General features: G+C 37.3%; 1 protein-coding gene across 1 annotated transcript; it reads left to right on the top strand.

Annotated features, from left to right (window-relative positions):
- Positions 1 to 2,539: 2,539 nt before the first annotated feature.
- On the top strand, positions 2,540 to 17,214 carry LOC103811481 (A disintegrin and metalloproteinase with thrombospondin motifs 19-like; the record flags this gene model as incomplete). The annotated part of the gene is made up of 6 exons (XM_009084455.1): positions 2,540 to 2,620; positions 8,653 to 8,810; positions 9,587 to 9,740; positions 12,532 to 12,667; positions 14,952 to 15,156; positions 17,062 to 17,214. Coding segments are annotated over 6 exons (887 nt in total), but the record flags the coding sequence as incomplete, so codon positions are not given.
- Between the last annotated feature and the right edge of the window lie 5,248 nt (positions 17,215 to 22,462).

Raw genomic sequence — 22,462 nt, 5'->3', positions numbered from 1 at the left:
GCTACCCCCACATTGCAACCCAGGACACCAAATTATGATCTGTTACCTGGAGTAAAGTCACTAAACTAAGCCAGGAAGTGGGAGATCATAAAGCCAAATATGTGAAAAAGTCCAATAGCTTTTCATTATTCATTGTTTTATGCTAATAATAACACATCATAAAAATAAAATAGATTTTATGATGCAGAATAAACATGAGATTTCCAAATAGTGCTGTGACCTGTTTTTTGAATGAGATAACATAGTGGTTTCAGCACAACCATGTTGACAAGGTAGTGAATTGAAATGCTGAGAATGGGCAACATGCACCATGTATACCTTCTCCCAAGTCTTTTCTGTGAAGTAGCATTTGACCAACTGCTTTCAGCATTTGTTTGCCATTACACTTTCAGTTTCTTGAGTAGAAAATGTGCAGAATTTCAAGATGGTGAGTAAATCACATCAAAAAATAGTGTAATTAGAAGAAGACAGCATACCTGAAAAATCAAGGACTTCAATGCAATATACACTGAAGTATAGTACTTTAAGGGAGGTGGGGAAGTTACATGTACTGCAGGGCAACCTGACTGTACATACAGACTGGGGAATGAGAGGCTGGAAAGTAGTGTTGCGGAAAGGGACCTGGGAGTCCTTGTTGATGGCAAGCTGAATATGAGTCAGCAGTGTGCCCTGGCAGCCAGGAGGGCCAACCGTGTCCTGGGGTGCATCAGGCAAGACCAATTGAGGGAACTCATTGTCCCACTCTACTCTGTGCTGCTGCAGCTTCACCTTAAATATTCTATGCCATTTTGGGCACCACAATATAAGAAATGTATTAAGTTATTACTTATTGTCCAGAGGAGGGCAACAAGGATGGTGAAGGGCCTAGAGGAAAAGCCATATGAGGACTGGCTGAAGTCACTTGGTCTGTTCAGCCTGGAGAAGAGGAGACTGAGGGGAGATCTCATGGCTGTATGCAGCTTCCTCACGAAAGGAAGTGGAGGGGCAGCACTGGCCTAGTCTCTCCAGCAACCAGTGACCAGACCTGGGGGAATGGTGTGAAGTTGTGTCAGAAGAGGTTTAGGTTAGATATTAGAAAAAGGTTCTTCACCCAGAGGGTGACTGGACACTGGAACAGGTCCCCAGGGCAGTGGTCACAGCCCCAAGCCTGACAGAGTCCAAGAGGCATTTGGACAATGCTCTCAGACACATGGTATGATTCTCAGGGATATCCTGTGCAATGCCATCTTTCCCCGGTGGTGTTTGGGCAGTGGAACAGCTCCCCAGGGCAGTGGTCACAACCCCAAGCTTGACAGAGCTCAAGGAACATTTGGACAGTGCTCTCAGGCACATGGTATGATTCTCAGGGATATCCTGTGCAATGCCAGGAGTTGAACTAGATGATCCTCATGGGTCCCTTCCAAATATGATTGTTCTGTGGTTCAAATGTTTATGTCTGACTCTTTCTTAAACTGAAGGTAAGACAAACCAAGGATCCCAAACCCCAGACAATCTGGAGGACTACGAGACAAAAAACTGCATAGAAAGCCCCTGATAATAAAATCACATTGTGTCAGCTCTCTCCTATTGCTAATGTGAATATCCACACCCTTACAAGTTTTTTAAGGGTTCTGTATCAATCCACAATATCGTGGCATTGCCATCTTAGCAACTGTGTAAGATACTTCCTTTCTCAAGAAGCTATAGTCAATAGTTACAAAGTTTTATTAGCTCTTAAGGAAATGAAAGATGCTGCTTTGCATCAACTTTATTTTCATGTTTGCAGGTTATTGAGAAGGTGTTGTAAATGTTCACTATTTTGTTGTAGAACATTACATGGCTACAGGTAATAAAAGCTTAGTATACTGTTCCCTTTGTGAAGTTTACCTGGATAATCTAAAATATTTTTTCATTACTTTATGACATTCTGCTTGCACAGTGTTTTCCACCAACATTGCCTTTTCACCCATTTTTACTTAGAGGAAATTGCTGAACATCACGTCTTAGCCCCACACCATCAGGAAGCAATTGTAATATGAAGCAAATAATTAATTAGTAGATTTCAAAGCTAAAGCCAATCATAACATAAATATGGTAAAGCAAAAAGAGGGAGATGGAGCAGAAATTATATAAAACAAAACAAAACCCAAACAATTTCCCACTGTTGAAATACTTGGTTTTTAGTGCCGTATCATTTGTCTCTACATGCAGCGTGAAGCTGGAATTCTCTTATGGTTGTCTGGTGGTGATGATGACACTGAACTACTTAGCCAGAGATAACTCTGTCTGCTCCAGCCCCAACCTGGCCAGCTTCACTAGCTCTTCTTATGTTTTGCTGTGGTATACTCTTTTAATTGTGAATCATGGTGTATATATATTACAAGTAATGCACAGTTTTGTAGGTCGTTACAATATTTTGCAAGAATCCTCAAAATATTTCAATATAAATTGTAACTAGTTACATTTAAAAGCAAAATAAGGGAGAAGAAATAAGAAAACATACTAGATGTACTTTTGTATGCTTTTCTATTTAACTTGTGACATCTGGTTTCATGTGTAGGTTATGTGGAAGCTTTGGTGATACCGGCAGGAGCAAGGAGAATAAAAGTTGTGGAAGAAAAACCAGCTCACAGTTATTTAGGTAAATGTTACATGTTTTAGCATTAATGCCCTTCTTTGGTCAACACTGGAAAGTGCTAGCTAAACATTTTTGTGATTGAACAAGACTGAATGGAAAAAAAGATCTGTGAAGAACTTGTCTAAAGAAATAGAAGAATGGTTAGAGCACCATTTTTCATACTGGTCCTATTCTGAGCTTTCATCTCATCTTGCTTAGAGAATATTTCAAGACTGTATTTAGATGATTTAAGAAAAATTCTGCATACTTGCACATTTTCAGTTTTTCATATGGAAAGCACATTAAAACTAGCGAAAAGAGTTTTATGCTCAAACATGGAATAATTTGTGTTCAAACAACAAAACACACGCTAAGCAACATGTAGCAGTTTTTAGTTTTTTGATTTACGTGTATTTGTCTTTCACTGATAAAGTTTTTGTCTTTTAATGAGGTCTAAATATGTTGTGTAGGAGAATATAATTTGTTGCCATTATTGTTACAGGGTTTAGGTGAATACATAAAATATGATTGATGTTGTTTTGTGCAACACTTAAATTCAAATGGAGAGAGTCATAGTATGAAAAATAGGACAATGAAATGAAAAATTCCCTGACTTGATCACGATTCTTAGTTCTGTTCATAAGTAATATCTACATTTTAAGAAACTTTTTTACCTGAGTGTTTTCAGTACTTCAATTGAGAGAATGTTGAATATGGTGAATCTTCATTATGACAGCTTAAGTTATCAATGGGTGACTGCTGGCTTAACATGTTGTCTGCGTCTGCCCTATTAAGGTATCACAGGAGATTCAGACATACCAATTATTTCATTGTTCCCTAATGGACTATAGACACGGATATATAAGAGTGATGAAATAATAACTGAAGTTTGTCTACCATGTTAACACATGTAGACAACAGAAATATATTTTTTTTAATAATGCAAAACCAAATCAATGTTGCAATTGTATTCAGGGAATGTTTTTCCTTTTTTACAACTGATTCATCCCTTACCTTACAAAAGGCAAAAATAATGAAATGTCTTTTAAGCCCATGAAATAATGTCAGGCATGCTGCTCATTTTTGAAATCTGCTAATTAGCTCTTAAATTGCTTGTCACATTAATTTTTCTTTTTGTAATTTCACTGGTTTAGGTCTGAATGAGGATCAGCCAATATTTCTCTGCAATATTTTTTTTGTTAAGTCTTTATGACTTCTTTTTTGGCAAGCCTTTTTGGGAAACCAGGAAGAGTTCTGTTGCTGTATTTTGAATTAAAACTTGTGTTGTTGTGCTCTTTTTTATTTTTACTAATGTAAGGTATTTAAACTTTATTTATAGGTGATTTATTCTGAAAGCATCAAAATCTGAATTGAAGTGAGAGTTTAATAGGAACAATAGGAGTAATGTAGTGAAAGTTTTGTGGAGAAAGCTTAAATCTTTAGTCTTAGAAATAATATTCTTCAAAATACTGTGGTTAAATATGTGAAATGTAATACAAATTAAATTCTTTCATGTTTCTGATTAGTTTTCTATCTTATAGTTCTATATGCTAGTTTTATGTGAAACTGTACTTTGTTCTCTGTATTTCTGTACTTCAAATCAATACAGTCAATACAGAGTCAATACAGGCCAACACTATTTCTGTTTTGCTTATTGTCATACACACATTTTAGGATTAAGGTTTTATAATAATACAGTTCACTACATAATTAATTACTGTATATTTGAAGATACAGCTGTAAACGCAATTTATTCCAGCACAAGTTTACACTTTTGACTTAGAAAGTAGAAGTTAATTGAAACTGAAGGAACGTTTGATCCTTGTTTTACAGCACAGGTCAAGTACAGAGGGAGTCAAAATACAATGCCCTTCTCTGAACTTACTTGGTGGTCAGAAAAGAGAGTCACTATGTTCTGGAAACTGATGAATTTGCTAAATCAAGTAGTGAAACTACAGTCCACATCAGTAGCATCAGGGGTGATTGTGCAGTAGTAGCAAATCTTCAGAGATGTTGTACTTGAACACCTGCGATATCTTCTTTATCTGAAGTATATCAACTTACAGTACAGGAGCTCTGGCATCCTAGAAGAAAAGATAAGGTATAACTTGCAACTGCATTTACTGAATCAGTTGACCTGTTGACAACTGTCCTGTCTCTTCTCACCTGTGGAAAAGTAGGAGCAGTGATACAGGCAAATATTAGGTATTCCTCCCTGCTGGAATTGTATCTGAAAATACATAAGAGATTGTGATACATCTTTTATCAGTACAATATGCAGGAATGGGAATTTTTTGTAGCAGTACAGAGGTCAAGGAGTGTTTATTTGAGTTAAGAATATTTCCTAAAGTATACACTTACTAATTTTTGAATTACAAATCACCATTTTAAGAATTAATTTTGTGATTTATTTGTAAAGAATTAATCAGCAGTGATAACGCTGTCTGTTTAGAACCATTTTTGAGACTTGTTTCACTGTCAGATACTTACAAAAAATATTATAGGAGCAGCTATAAAAAAGTTGCTTCGAGCATTATCTATATTCCTATGGTCTAAGATATAAATGAAAATTTAGCAACAGAAAAGGCATTATTTGGCAAGTGTTACAAGTTTTGTTTTCAACTAAGCTTCCTAATACAGGATACGAATAGGAAAATTACGATGTTTCTGTCTGAGACACACTAGGCTTTGAGATTAGATAACTCATTCATGTGACACTTGTATAATGGCGTGACAGGTCCATTTTCAGCTGATTAAATAAGTGGATTAGCTGTGTGATTATTCTCAAATATGTGATCAGGCTTATTCAGGGATACTAGACCCTTTGGATTTGCAATGTAACACAGCATGACATTGAATTTCCAATTCTCTTATAGATATCTGTCTCATAGGTGTGTTGTGTTCTGTGTGATTTCTTTCATGAAATGTTTCCTAGTTTTAAAAAAGCACATTGGGCCACGTTTTGAGGGAAAAGAGTGTGGGAAAGCAGATGGGGTCTGACAAATAGTAGAAAATTTTGAATCCCACATTTCTAACAATGTTAAGAGTTTAAAGATACCTTGAACAAAGTCTGTGTAATCTGTTATGGAAACTCCCATGTCTGACCATTCATGAGACTCTCTGGCAGTCAGACTCCCAAAACCAGAGACTTTAAGTGGTTGAGCCCCAAGTGCCTTCACAGAGGGTGGCTCCAGTGAGCAGGTGGGTGCACACACCTCCCTACACACCCCACACTCATGCACAGTCAGACAAGATTTCCTTACCAGTTCAGCCCAGGGTTTCCCTTCTTAGACATCATGTTCCACAATTAATTTATTCACAGCACAGTAACACAACACCAGATTGAGCTGATGTCCTTGAGGAGCAACCCTCCAACAAAGGACCCGTGGGCTTTTATACCCTCACAGTCTACCCACACACAAATCCCACATGCATGCTCTTCTTTCTGAGCCCTCTGCTCCTGCCCACCTCTCCACGTCCATCCATGGCCCTGGCATATCACTCCTTGCTTGCATGTGGCTCACCTGACAAGTCGTCATCTCCTTGTTACCCAAAAAGTTGGCTATTCCTGGCCCCTGCTGTACCTCCCAGCATTAATTCAACCAGGTGAAGGTTCACTCATCTTCATGTCCTTTGTTATCCCAAAGGTTGGCAATTCACAACCTCTTATCTCAGGCTCCCACCCGGAGCTCAGTCTGCATTTCAATCTGCATCTCAGCCTCTTCCTTTCGTATACAGAGGACCATAGAAAATGGTTAGCAAGTAATAAGTAATTCCTTTTGGAATCATTTTACATCAAGACAAAACTAATGTCCTCTCTATAAAAAAACTTGATTGACTTCACAGTCACATTGACTGATTTTGAAAAACAACAGTGAACAGGTTCAGAGCCTATAGATAAAACTTAGAAACTGTGTGGCTGGGGGTTACAACAGTCAGCCCAACCGAATGAAAGGCACAATTCACAGTGCCTTAATACAGTGGCGTGATGTTTTGCAGTTTTCCACAGAAAGCACAAATGGATTAGTAGGCACTGATTTACCAAGAGGAGGACCAGAACCAGGGCACTCTTGCTCCCAACTGAGAACCAGGAGATGCAATAGCTGAACTGAAATTTGTTGCGTCTTTATGGCTGTGTAGCCTCTCAAACCTAATCAAAATTGGAAGAGTGCTTATCCCTGGTACAGTTATTAAAAAAGACCTTGCACTCATCACCAGCATTTAAATGCCATGTGTGATGGAGGCTATTTTATTCTCTGCAGAGGTGCACTTGTAATTAGCCCCCTTGGTTTAGCACTGAAATTTTGGTCATGGTTACAGCTGCAGCAGGCTTTCCTAGTCCAAGTTTTCTTTGGTTATGTTTTTAGCCATAGACATATTGCTTTAATCACTTAGAGGATACACTTGCCTGCTGAATTTTTCCCCTGTATTGCATTACTTTGTATAGGACAACCTCCTCTGTCATAAGCTAAACAGAATGAGAATACGTGTGTGGTGTGGAATAAAAAAACTCAGTAAACTTGCCTGCAATATGGGATGTGACAGAGTCAAGAACAGAAGCTGGGCTGCCTGGCTCCAAGTCCAAATTTCAGGCTTGAGGATACTCTTTCTTACTTTGTCTAACACCAGTGACTCAAGTGAGGAACCTGAAAGCAGAATATGCAAGATCTGGCATATTTCTGTGTTCTGTAGCTAGTATTCCAGTTCCATGCTCATATCTGCGTGCTATTGCATACCCATTCATTTTAAAGACAAGACAAAATGATATCTGTGCTCTTTGGGGAGAGAGGATGCTGCTCCATCTGAGCAGCATGACCTGGCTGGACCTTGGCACTTTTGAGTACATTTGTTTAATTTTTCTACTGGGAAGAGGATTGGCCCCTACAGTTCAAACACTAAATAAAACTTAATTGCCATTAATAATGGAATGTTTAAACCTAAAATACCAATTTTTAAATCTTGTCAAATCACTGGTTATTTTTACTACAGGACAGTTCTACAGCATTAGTGGATTTTATAGTCTTAACATTTATTATACAGTGCTGCAGTGGTACACATCAGTGGTGTCTTATACGATTGGATTTGTGCCAGTCCATAGGCCTGTTGCCATTGTTTCCCATAGAAACAAAACATAACAGTATAAATATGAATAGGAGAGGAGATGATTACACGAGTGACTCACATTAACTTACAACTTTAAAAAAGGATATTTTGGAACATGTAGAGGTTCTCTTACAACAACCCCATGCCAAACATGCATTTCAATGAAGACAAATGTGTCAGACTTCTTGTCCAGAAGATGACTTCAAGTATATTCTACTTCACATGCTTATTCAGACCTGATCAGAACAAAATGAAGCAAAACTAAAGTACAAATCCTTCACAGAAGAATCTATTCCATTTATTTTAGAAAAATTGCGTAAAATCCTGGGTTCTCAGTATTTGAAATATATCTTACCTGACTTGATTATGTTTTCAAATAGAAATTAGGCCAACATGAGGAAGGATTCAGCCAAAAAGAACAAGCTTTTCCTATTTGTTAGAAGCATCCAGTTATGTGGTGAAATTGTACAAAGTATTGTCACATTCTAAGATGAAAAAAAGGCAAATGTAGTTATTAGAGAGCAAAGAATTCTGAACTACAAATTTTTTGGGTAAGTTTTAGCCTAATTCCACAAATCCTGAAGAGTTTTTTTTGTGAAAAATGTTTCCTATGCCTTTATGGAATAAAGAATAGTTGCCGTTGCCTTAAATTAAATCAGTGCTCAAATTATGAATTATGCAGGGGCCTGTCAGTCTCTTCAGGCATTAAAACACTGATGTTAACTTTAAGTAATGTTAAACTGACATGGTTTTGCCCAGCATTCCCTCCAGAACATGTTTCTGAAGCATGTCCCAGCTGAAGATCATGTACAGTAGGATCCATAAATGTCTTTGCATTCAGAGTTAGGTGATTTCATCTACTTGTTAAATTATATGAACAAGAAGTGAAAGGAGAACCGAATCACTATTGAACAAACACCTTTTATAAGGGTCTTTTTTCATATATTTTGCAGCTCTTCGGGATGCTGGGAAACAGTCAATCAATAGTGACTGGAAGATCGAGCATTCTGGAACATTCAATATTGCTGGGACCACTGTCCATTATGTTCGGAGAGGTCTGTGGGAGAAAATATCAGCGAAAGGTCCTACAACATCACCTTTACATTTACTGGTATGAAAATTCAAGTTTTCACTTGATTCCCATCATATAGCATGGTAATTAATATTTTTTCCAGACTTCTGAAGATAATGAGATCAATGTAAGATATACCTGGGGGAGTTGTATATATTCACATATATTTATACATATTTGTATGCACATATATATACACACACACACATAAATATGTATATAAGTATGCATACCTATATGCATATATATCCCCACAAAAGCAGGTGTGTGTGTATATGTACATACATATATGTCCCCCTGTTTGTAAAAAAAATCCATTTCAATCCAAGAATAATCTTTCCATTGTAGAGGCAGGGTTTCAGGGTTTTGAACTTCTGCTACAATTATATCATAAAAGGCTGATGTGCCAGTTAAGGGAGAGATTCAAATTTTAGTCCTGGCTGACTATAGCACAGCATCACCTTTCCAGAACTGCAATCACCAGGTTCTCTGTGAAGTAGAATTTTGATGCATTTCATTGTAGAGGAGGAACAGTTAATAGCCACCAGGAGGAAAGAGGGTAAGGTAATAAGAGAGTGCTTTGCAATTCAAATTCTTCAAATGCGAGAAATTTCCATAGTTAAGCAAAATGATTTTTTCCTGTTGGTTTGATTTCTATACTCTCATTTCCTTCTACCAAATCCATTAGGAGGGCTGAAAGGTGATAGAGCATTAAGTCATTCTGCTGTACTTCTCGAGATTATCTCCTTGCAGTTCGGAGTTTGTCTTCCACAGTGTGTATACACAGGTAGGTTTTCATTCTCTGTATCTTGCAGGTGCTGCTGTTCCATGACCAGAGCTATGGTCTACACTATGAGTACACAATCCCTCTGGATCCATTTCCTGAAAATCAGAGCTCTAAAGTACCAGAGCCTCTTTTCATGTGGACACATTCTGCCTGGGAGGACTGTGATGCTGTATGTGGAGGAGGTAAAATAAAAGAAAAACGTACAGACACACACACAGATACACACATATATTAAAAATTAATACGCATATACAATATGCATATATATGGACAGTGCAGATGTGTGTATACAATGCGCATTTATATGTATATACACTGTGCTTGTGTATATATTTAAGACTCTGATGGTCGGTGTTGTATATTTAGTAGTAATATCCTCATTGCAGTTTGTGTGATTCCATACAATGTGGACATACATCAGTCTCATGCTTTCTGATTGCATGACAAAACTGTGATAACTCTAGGAAAATATTCAAACTAAATAAAGTAGCAAAAGATGGTAATGAAGGAACTATATCCAGGCTAGCAAGCAAATTTAGGACACAGTTTCCAAGAAGAAATACAAGTGCAAAAGCTAGAACAAGAATAGAAAGTTCATATGCATTCCACTCTGTATTTGGAACTATTGAAGATAAACAATCTGTAAAAGATGTTTCAAAGCACAGAAAAGCTGGATCTCAGTTTCAGATCAAATACATACAGTTAGTAACATGAGTTGAGGATGACCCAGAAACGTATGGAACGAATATTACAACAGCAGATATTAGTATGCTGATGTGATGTGATATTTTTCCTGTATTTGGATTTATTAACTATAAAAAATGTGATTTTGGAAGAACAAAATATGATTGTGAAAACAAATATCGGAACATGCGAAATATTGCTGCAACAAAAGTCTTTAAAACTGCCATCTAGAAGATGTTATTCAAATAGATAATTACACTGAAAATACAGTTCAGAGGTTTTTTTAATGAATGCAACTTACAGTCATCTCTTCCTACCTTGTCTAATTAGTCAGACTGTGAACACTATTGATATTTGACACCTGTCTTTCCTGCTTACAACCTTGACAGTCATGATTGCTCTGATAAGCAGTTCTGAAAACGGCTGTGCACCTTATGATTGAATAGGAAGGGCTGGAAATGCTTTACTTTCTCATAACAGCAGCATAAGGAACACAGTGTTCTAGCTCCTTTGGCTATTTCAACAAGCCTGGTGTCATTAAAGATTGCTGCAGTTTCCATAAACATGCCTTTTGTGGTTTGGTAAGAAAGCTTCTTCCCTAGAAGTTATTTTGTATATAGTGCTAGTAGCATCCTCTGATTCTTAGTAGTGCATTCCCATTCACTTGTGAATTCATGTTTTTTACCGTTTCCTGAAGTATTTTTAGTGCAATTTTAGTGCTACCACAATCTGTCACTATTGCCCCAAATATTTCCGAAGTTACCTATCATCTGCAGAAGTCTTAAAATGCAGTATGTCAGTAACCTATTCTACATTAATGCTTAAATAAATATTTAAATGTTTTACTGTAATGTTTATCATATTTTTTCTCTTGTAACTGGCCTTCATTTTATGTTATTGTCTAAAATAGCCAAGTTAAAACAAAGTTCCATAAAAGGTATTTTTACTGCAAATATTCTGAACTACAAGTGAAAGATTTTTCTAACTTTAGACAAAACTACTTTAATTGTTTAGTTCTTTGCTTAAATATCAAGCAGTAATGAAATTGAAGTGCAGCAGCTTGTACCCAGTCTAAATATTTGTGATTCAAATTTAACATCAATATTTTGATGAATTTGAATAAAGAATATAACAATTACCAGCAGTTTTGCTTAAATGCTTAAATTATATGTCAGGCTGAAGCTATTGATGAAGCCATGTGGTTTTGTATATATTTATACATGTAACTGGTCTGTGACCTCCTGTATTGCAGAAAAGCTTTCTTTGTGTGGGAAAGAATATGAATACACAGATGTATATGTAGATGCAGAAAGAATGGTCAAACATTTCAAACACTGTGATGTGATAGATTAGTTGTATGTTCTCTCCCATACAAAAGCAACGTGTAAAATGCCAGCTGTGGTCACGCACATAATGTGCATTTATAACTTAACTGCTCCATCCACAGGCACATTTCTGACCTCGGGTGAACGTGCCTGCTTACGTCTGCCCTGCTTATGCTTGCGCCCTCTTTGTCAGTAAACTTCCAGATAGCGTGCAAAAAGTAACTGCAGGAACAATTGGTTATGACTCTATTTTCTACTAATTGAAAACTTTAATTCAAACATTCCTAGTTTTCTAAAAATTAGGCTCCAGTCTAATTACAGGTTACTGCTTGTGGTAGGTATTACATTAAATACTGATTTCTAGTGCTTCTGCCTTCAAGAGAAACCAAGTTCCAGCCCACCCAGCAGGGCAAGGATTCTGTACAGAGCATGCACAAAGTCTCTGCAGGCAGTATCCAGCTTTCTAAATGATTACCCTGCAGATCAGGTCATCTGGCCTCTTTAGTTCGGAGGAATATTGCAGGCTCCTTACTAAAGTTTGCATGAGTTGATTCCATTTATCTGAGTGCCTGCCACAATTTGTCATTCCTTTCCTCATTTTTACATTAATTAGCAACCATGCTTTTCTTTGTAATTTTTCTGCAAGCTTTGCTCAATGCCGGGGTTTCAATGATTGAGAAAGAAAATTATTCCAGTAAGACTAAGGTTTTGGCCTATGACTAGTTACATGAATAAAGCAGCAAGACTCTGTTGACAGTGGTGTGCAAAGACTGGATTAGAAAATCACTATGCTTCCTGCAAACTGTAGTATCTCTCTGAGGCTCCCTGCTAGCTTTGAATTTCTTACACCAGTTTTGCAGGTTTTTTTAGCCAAACTGTACATGAAATAGCTCTATCTATGTCCTTCCTTAAACAAAGTTGCACATTACTGGTTTCATCACATATGTGCTTTACTGTTTACTAGGTGAAAGAAGGACAACGGTGTCTTGCACAAAGATTATGAACAAGAATATCAGTCTTGTGGACAACAAGAAGTGCAAATATTTAACCAAACCTGAACCACAGATCCGCAAGTGCAATGAACAGCCATGTCAGACCAGGTAATAGTGATTTGGTTAAATTAAGCAATAATATTTAAATGTAAAAATCTTAGAGGCTAAAAGATTTGACTGCCTCTGGCAATGAATGTGCAGTAAATATATACATCCAGAAGGTTATTATGCAAAATATAGGGAAAACAAAAACACTGGCTGTTGTTTCTTCTACATTTTATGAAAGAGGGTCCTTAAGCACCATGCCTAAATCAATTCTTATTCATTAAAGCAGTTCATTACTTTGCCTAGAAAGTGTTCTCACAGACTGATTTGTGTTACAAAATTGAAATTTAAATGCTGTTTATATAAAGATATATATGGGATTTAATCCCATGCTTTTAATTGATGATATATTTTAGTGGGTATTTTTCACTCAAGGCTTTACTTCTTAAGAAGCTTTCAATAAGCTCTGGGCACACTAAATAGTAAATAAATAAACAAACCACTGTTAATCAGGTCTTCTGCATTTATGCAACTTGATGTATAGAGCTCTGCCCTCACACCTCTCTTCCTTCTCCCCCCCATCTCTATATATGTGGATCAATAGGCTGAACTAGACTGTGATGGCTGAATACTGGAAGAAGCAGGAGGAGCCTTTTCCTCTGAATTTCACTCCAGGAGGCAGCTGTAGCATGCAGCCTGTGCCCTGGAAAGCCCACCAACCCATTTTGGTGTCCCTGCAGCTGAGCTGGCAGCCTGCTCCTTGCTCTAGCTGGCCCAGCCATCACATTGACCCATTTCAGAGTTTGCCATCCTGTTTCCATACAGTAGCTAAGAATTACAACTAAGTATTGTGTGGACTTGTTTAAGGTATCTGCCACCTTTCAAGTGTGGGGAGAGCAGCTAGCAATAGCTGGCTAGCATCCCCAAGAGTAAGCACTAGGATCGGTCTACTGCAGTCATCTGGAGGACAGGTAGATGGTATTTTTAAACAAAGCAATGCAAAATAAATAAAATTCAAATATTGTTGAAAAAAGTATGTAATGTGTACCTGAAGACATTACTTTCTTGGAAAGGATGAAGTACTGAAATTGATAAAATGCAAAATATGATACAACTTAAGTAAAACAAAATCACTGACGTTTTGACTTGCTCAGACTAGAGCATTGTGCTTTGGAGGGATTTCATTATATACATATGTGAGCAGATCTTTATTTTAATCTATTAATATCTCTGTGTAGTTAATGGATAGAAATGGAATAGTCTGATCTTTTTCTGAGGCATGGTCAATTATAAATTTTCAAAATTCTGTGCTTTTTCCAGCTTATTAAATTTAATTTTTAAGTGTTGCTAATTGATACACAGAGATGCTGAGAAATGTAGAAATATATAATGATACAGTTTTTAATGCAGCATAAGTGATCATTACAGAATAAATACTGTGAGCTTTCAACAGAAATGTAGCTAAAGCATATGCTTGCATAACCACTTATTTGCTATTGGCACTTGAAGAAGCATTGTAAATTCTATTGCATTATCTTGACAGGCTGTGATTTGTAAATTATATCTCTGGACTGATAATAAAAGAAACCTAGTTTTATTTTCCTGCTACAAATGCATGACAGAAGGTTGGAACAGATTTCCTAAAAACTCTCCTTGCAAGCTAAATATCCTGGAATACACTTGTGTACTGCATCAGGGCAGATCTGTTTGATTTTTTAAGGGCATATGGCCATAGACGGGATCTACAGAACATTTGGGGAAAATTATGTTCTAAAATGATTGCTCTCTGGGTATGTGGGCTCTGCCAAACTGCATCAGCCTTCCTTGCTGCTGTGATTTAAACCATCCACCCTGAATTAGGTCTGACCCTGAAGAACATTAAGAATTCTGAGCTTTTATACTTTCTCTAGAGCAGTGACCCTTTCACACTGGAGTGATACTTTCTTGCAACTGAGTATTTTCAAGAACTGCTGTACTTCATATGCATGCCATGCACTTGGTATTTAGATAGTCATGCAGACAGACAATAGCAGACTGATTGGTGATCTGTCATCTTTAAAATGTATGTGTAGTTTGGAATTCTTCTAATTGAAGTGGTAATTAAAGTACTTTGAAAACATAGGGATAGTGGGCTGGGGAATTAAATTGTATTAGCATCAACACTTTATTTAATATAAAATATGTTAGAGTAATAAGTGATCCATTAACAAAGTGAAATTAAAAGGACACTGAAAATATGCAAGTATGTATTGGGTGTGTGCACTTTTTAAACAAGAGAGTAAGATAGTGTGATGGTATTTTCCCCTTCCTGATTTCTTATTAGTACATTGCCTGTATTTCTTTGCAGATGGATGATGACAGAATGGACTCTGTGTTCAAGGACATGTGGAAAAGGGACCCAGAACAGACAAGTAGCCTGCACACAGCAGCTCAGAAATGGGACCCTGATCAGAGCTAGGGAGAGGGATTGTCTCGGGCCAAAGCCTGCGTCGGCACAGCGCTGTGAAGGACAGGACTGCATGACTGTGTGGGAGGCAGGAGTCTGGTCCGAGGTGCTGCATTTATTTATACAAATAATCCATAGTGCCTTAGTATTTTCTGAGAATAAGATTTTTTTTCAGCAGCAAGTGGCACAGCTCAGCCTAATGATTTTCACGGTCATCATGCAATGATTTGGCATTGGGTTCAGGGACTAGGAAAACCAGCTGTGTAGAATTACTACATTTTACCTAGTTAATGTCCTGGAACAGTTTCTTTTGGCCAGTTTTCAAGCATGTATAATCAAGTATGTCCTGAGTGTAGTAGTGGGTAACTAGGGGCAAGTAGAATTAAGGTATCACTTACCATCTGCAAGGCCTTGGGTTCGGAGTGGGAACATCTCTGATGTACTTTGGTACCAAGGGATGATGATCAGCAGATGCTTGGTGCCATCCTGCCTCAGAGAGTCTTAGAGGGGAGCTGCTGGCAAAGAAAGACATTTCCTTCCCTTCCTGTCTCTTCTTACCTCTTTTTCCAAGACACGAGCTTGTAAATAACACAATTTCGCTTATGTTGCATCCTGAAACATTGCTGCAGAATGTAATTATTGTTTAAAAATCTTTAATTAACATCTTTTAATGTGCATGCCCATTTGGCTTTCTTCATCTTCATTTTCTTCTTCATCTTTGTTTTCTTCTAAAAAGCTGTACTACTTCTTAAAGTAACTGACTGTGGAGGAGAAGGTTGTTATTATCACTGCCATCTGGACAAGATGAAGGGGTTATTTGGAACTTCTCCCTTTACAGGAAGAGCAAAGGCAATTCTGATTGCCTCCCATATCAGAAGCTGTGCTATGGATGCGTCTGTGATCAAAGTAAAAATAGCAGCTTCTGAGCGTGGATGCAGTCCCTTCTTTGAACTGCTCTACTCAGCAGCACCCCTTGATCCTTGGGCAAGAGCGAGCTCAGAAATAGGGAATGTTTTCAAAGATGAAAAGCAGATGCTAAGGTAGAGACAAGAGAAGTAAATAGCAGCTGTTCCTGGTGTGGTACATAGAGGTTTATAATGCAAGGGCTGGTTGTGAGGAGTATGGAATTCAACTACAGAGGTGAGAGAAAGAAACACATGCTTAGTTTAGTTGGTGTGTTTTACTTCAGAGATGAGAAATCAGTGAGCATGTTTTTGTTGGAACCAATAAATATATTTTTAAGAGTGAGGTGTTTCCCATGACCATTCTTACTATCACTTTTCTATAGGAAGCTAGCCCTTACTGCTTCCTGCAGTTATAATCAGCTTGGCAAAGGACTGTTTTGATCTGCATGTGGCAGAATGATCAAAAGCAGTGATAATGTTTTGAGAAGGAAATGGCACAATTTTTGGCAGTGTAAGTGGGAATGGTGGAAAAACTCATAGATTAGGACCTTCTGTGCAACTTAAAATGAGTTTTCACATGCTGTGTATACAGTGACATGGAATTTTCAAATTCAGTCTGGATTCTTACATGGTTTTAGAATATTTACTTTTCCATTTTAACTTTTTCCCTCCCAAAAAGGTGTTAGACACTAGCTGAGCTTTTCTGAAGTTGCTTGATATCTTTTTCTTATAAACACTATTTTTCTTTCATTATACTTCTTTTCATTTGTAGAAAAATTGCCTAATATTTCTAGTGTACCACTGTGCCCTCACTTAATAATTTTTCAGATGTTTTCTTATTCAAGAGCCCATTTTTTCCTTAAGCAAATAATTTTTTATGCAATTAGCTATTTTTAGCTGAAATACAACAGTTATAATTCTGCCCCATAAGGAATTCTTGTTCAGTTTTTATTTTTTAACAAATCTGCCTATCACTGAAGGCTGGAAGTCAGGAAATCAGTGAAGTCATGAAATATTTATGTTGGCCTGACAGCAGTCATTGGAAGGGGATAAAATGGAGTAACAATAACTTTTGTAGAAACCTGAAAAACATCTTTTTCAAACAGTGCTCTGTAAAGTGTGGTAAGGGAGTACGGCATCGGACTGTGAGGTGCACCAATCCACGCAAGAAATGCGTTTTGTCCACAAGACCTAAAGAAGCAGAGGACTGTGAGGACTATTCTAAATGCTACGTCTGGAGAATGGGAGACTGGTCTAAGGTGAGTCATCTTTGATAGTAGTGCCTCACAGCATAATAAATTTTGCAAGCTGAGTTCTTTGTAAGAATTGCTTGTTATCAAATGTGTGCAAGTCTTCCAGCTGAGGGAACAATAAGGCTAAAAAAAAAAAAAGACAAAAAAACAACCCTAAAATTGTAGTCGCAGTGAGATCAGGGTATAAATAAAAATCAGAAATATGAAGAAAGTGTGAGATGCAGTATCATGCAAATCTGGTAGAAATTTACTGTTGTCAGTAAGCAGGCAAGCAACTCCAGAAACTGCAGCTTACTTAAACCTTACAGTTTGCATATTTCATTAATTTGTGTTTGCACATTTTATTTTTGTTTCCAATTAGTTACACCCTTCAGCCTTATAAGGAAGCATCTTTAGCCTATTGAATTTCCACATAGACAATTTAACATCTAGGAAGCAACTATTACTACCTATTCGGGACACTTGATGTAACTGTCAGTACATTATTTCCTTGGCATATGGGTTTTGGTTTTAGAGAGGGGCAAAAGCATATGCCAAACTGTAATAATGATATTTGTTAGATCTGTGTGTTATTAGGCTGGGACCTTGAACATCTAATACATTTTTGAATTTCTAAAACTTGCTGAAATTCTGAAATTGAACCTTGTCAAGGATTTCTTTTGCTGTATCACAGACCACACTTTAGCAGAAAGATTGTAGTCGCTTTTTTTTTCACTTCTCTTCATAACTTTGCACATAACGCTTTTACTTTCAGCACCTAACATTATTGCAGCGTTTTTTAACTTGCTTGTATGGAGAAGTATTTAATGTATTTTTAGTTGTCTTCCATGTGATGTAGGAGGTGGAAACAAGGACTAAAGCCAGCAGTGTATGACTAGCCAGCCTTCCAAGAATTAGCTGCAAATGCTCTGTGAGTAACTAGTTACTTCAAAAGCACATAGTATAACCATTTATTTTTTAAGCAGCAGAAGCAAATAACTTTCAGTAGCAGTGTTCCTTTTACAAGAAGATATGTTTGGCAATAAAGTTTAGTATTTGCATTTCTATGCCACATAACTGCAGCAAAAACCTGCATCATTTAGCACTAGCACCAGTAGGGAGTAAACTGTGTAGAAATGACCATCTGCTTTCTTAATTGAAGCAGTCATTCAAATTGGGGTGGCTGAGGCTATATGGGGATGCTCAGACAGTTACATTGTGTTCCCAGTGCCCTCTGGAGAGAAAAATAACTTTATTCTCTAATTCAGTACTTTTCACAAACATCTGTGTCATCGATGAATGTACAAGAACTTGTCTTGCTGTTCAAAGTATACGGACAATGTTGTATGTTCTGTTTCCATCCTATAGTCAAATCTGTAACAGTCTCAACTAAATTGTGCTTTAAACTTCGAAATTATGAGATGAGGAAATATTTCATATAGGACTGACAAAATCTTTTGAACAGTTAACATACAGTCTGACTGTGACTTGTACAGCAGAGATTTTCCAAGATCTATACCAAAACACAGATACTCCAATTTCTCCAGAGAGACACGAGTTCAATTTAAAATATACTTGGATTTCCACTTTTTTCCCTGTTACTCTTCTGTTCCATTGCAAGAGTACATAGCAACATGAAGTCATGGCATACATGTTAATATGTCTGCAATGGAGGAAATAAATGGAAAGCTCAGATAAATATACATCTTTGCTCACTGTTTCTAACCCAGAGGTTCAGTGCAGCCTTCTGTGTTCACTGCTTTTACTCCTTAGGATTGTTCTTGACATTGACAGAAGGCTGTTCCTTTGAGGAGAGCCAAGTTCCCCCAAGCTAATGCCAAAGTTTGGCTTCAAAAGTTTAAGTGACACTTCTCACACATTGAAACAAGAGGCTTAATGTGATCCTTATTGGCTTTGCTTCCTCCCTTGAACTCATAAGGCATAATTTTAAATGAAGCTTAAATTGCACTATTACTGAAAAGATAACATGATTAATAATCATGGTAGTACTGCAGTGGAGTTAATTTGTTTTAGCAGTACAGTCACATAGAGATCAAATAGTTCTTGCACTCTATGTTTTAACAATAATACCAAGATCAAAGAAAATTGGTCCAAAATTCCAAGCTCCAATAGGTCAATAAACACACTGATCCTTCTAAACACAAACTTAATTTAAAAGAAGTTTGTATAACCTGGCCTATATACAGCATTATGCTCTGTAATGGCTTTTAAGTCAGCAAGGTGGGTCAATATGCTAAACACCACCATTGTGAACATCAGCTGGGCTCTGTGCCCACCCTCGTCAGGGATGTGAATATGATGAGAAAGTAAAGAATAAAAGTTCAAACTGAGATTCTGGAGCCAACACCTGGCAACATTACCAATTGTGTTGTATCTTCCCAGTGAATGCTGACCTTGGGATACCATACATAACAGTGAAAGAGTTAGCTTCAGATGAGGAACTCTCATAGGTTGTAGCTATTCTAGCACCAGTTAGGATGAGGTGTTATTAGCAGCAATGTCCCATACTAAGCTGCCCATTGGTCATCCATTTCAAGGTAACATGAATACAGGGTCATATCAGAGAAATTAATCATCTGAGTATAAACAAGTAGACGGGGAGAGGTGAAATGAAATGTATATGGACTTTACACATCTACCCAGCTTACTAGAGAACACATAGTTGTAGAAATCATACTCCAAAAAAGACTCAAATGTCAACAGCACAGGATGCTCGAAGGGCATGTCAAGGGTACTTTACTTTATGTAGAAAGCTGTGTATATTTTTTCTGCTATTATCTAGACTCTTCAGAATATCAGTGGAATAAATGAAGCATAAGAGGCAGAATGAATTTTGGAACAGAGAATAATTTGGAGAGTGGGTTTTGAAAACAATAGTTAAAAACTTAAGCTTAATACTTAGTTTAATGTTTATTATACCAGGAACTTTTGGAGATACTCAGCAAGGGATAATAGGACCAGACAATGAATTAGAATTTAGGACCAGCCATTTGTAAGATGAAGAAATAGAAAATATTTGTGTATAGGAGACCAGAGAATATAATGTGTTGTAAGTTGTAAAAGGACTGTAAAGAGGATGCATTCTGTAGAAACTAAAGAAAGAGCAGCCACAGAGTTTCTAAATAGTATCTATATGTTGGATCAGAGATGCAGAAGAATCAAATAAAACATCTGGGATGGTGCTCCCAATGGCTGGGATGGAGTTCGCTTTTCTATAGCCTGAAGAAGCAAAAAATGTGAAGCAAAGGTTAATCTGATACATTTTTTTCCACTGAGTCTGAACAGACATCTGAAGCAACTGCTTGTTTTTTACACCAATTAGTCCCAGAATTCATGGCCTATTCCAAAGTGTTTATTTCAGACAGTACATGCAGTGCTCCCTACAAAGTGTGTGCGTACAGGGAGGAAGTCAAGACTCCAGCTGTTGTGGGGAGACAGAGTTATAGAGAGATCTGCTGATTGAGTGGTACAAAAAACAGCTGTCAGTGATGAAGACTTTTCTCGTCTGTCCCAATTAAAGAACATGTGAAAATGAAGATAGAAAAAAAACCCAAACTCTTCCTTTGGTGACTATCCATAAGCATGGGACATTTAACCTTTAAACTGTGTGCTTAGACATTTAAACAGCCCCTAAATTTCCACAACAAAAAATTCAACTGATTTAATCTCCTTCAATTAAAAAAAATAGAATTTGGATAATGATAGAATCATAAAATTTAAGGGTTGGAATGGACCTTACAGATAATCTAGTCCCAACCCTCCCTGCCATGGGCAGGGACACCTCCTCACTAGATCAGGTTGTTCAAGGCCTCATCCAACCTGGTCTGGAACACTGCCAGGTTTGGGGCAGCCACCACTTCCCTGGGCAACCAGTTCCAGTGTCTCACCACTCTTACAGTAAAAACCTTTTTTCTAATATCTAACCTAAACTTCCTCTCCTTCAGTTTGAATCCATTACCCTTGTCCTATCATTGCAGTTCCTAACACAGAGTCCCTCTCCAGCTCCCTTGTAGGCCCTTCAGATATTGAAAAGTTGCTATGAGGTCTCCACACAGTCTTCTCTTCTCCAGGCTGAACAGCCCAATGTTCTCAGCCTGTCCTCATAGGGGAGATGCTCCAGTCCTCTTATCAACTTTGTGGCCTCCTCTGGACTTGCTCCAACAGTTCCATGTCCTTCTTATGCTGAGGGCACCAGAACTGCACACAGTATTCCAGGTGGGGTCTCACAAGAAATTAATGTGACAGTTTTACTGACAAGGTAGTTAGCCTTGGTTTTATTCCTTGGATCCCCATCCAAAATTGGGAACGGAATAGTGCTGGCCATGAGTCAAATTATGAAACTATCAATAGATTTATGGACAAAGAAATTACATGACTTTTGTGAAATAATAGAAGGGAAAATAAAACTGGCATCAGGTTAATAAATTTTATATTGACTTAATTATAGTTAATTTCCAGCAAATGAGGTATGTCTGCATTTCAGAAATGAACTATGGGCAAATAATATGAAAAGATGCTGAAATATAAATATAAAATATTTATTACATCTTTTGTTTCAGAAAAAGGGGGTTTTTTTAGATCACTGTACTGAAGTGTTTGCCTGGAATAAATGTAATGTCATGTTAGTTTCTAGAAAAGCAGAGTAAGACCACCTGTAATACTAAGCAAAACCACTGATGACTGCAAAGGATTTTTAATTGAAACATTACCCATTTTGCACACACACAAAATCACACATAAATGGGAAATTCTAGCATCAGTATCACACTTAGATCTACTGTGACATCTTTGTTGGCTTTCTACTACAAGTATATTTAGGGTAAAAAAGTAAACTGGAATCAAAAGGTAATTAGGAGTGGATGTTGTATTGTCTCTTGAGTTGCATTATCTGTAAGTGGGTCTATATTAGAAAATAATTAAGTTCTAGTACATCTTAATAGTTCCCATCAGAACTCAACCTTCTTAGGCCCCATAGAAAAACAAAGCAAGAACAAACAAGAACAAAAGAAGCTAACAGTTTCTGCTGAAAGATGCTTGCCATCGTATCTGACAAGTGACATGGTAGGGAGAGAAATATATAATCCAATAGATAAGGAAAGGAAACGAAAGAAAAAAATTACATTTCAAATCTGCTTGATAACAGTTACTCTTTTTTCCTCTATAAATCCTAGGAGAGGCTCTCAAACAGAGAGTACCACATTTATAGATTAGTTTTCGATGTTTCCTTCAAGAAGTGAGCAAATGCATGCCCATA

Source organism: Acanthisitta chloris, unplaced genomic scaffold, assembly GCF_000695815.1.
Source record: "Acanthisitta chloris isolate BGI_N310 unplaced genomic scaffold, ASM69581v1 scaffold20091, whole genome shotgun sequence".
NCBI classification, from domain to species: Eukaryota; Metazoa; Chordata; class Aves; order Passeriformes; family Acanthisittidae; genus Acanthisitta; species Acanthisitta chloris.
This window is presented reverse-complemented; position numbering and strand designations above follow the sequence as displayed.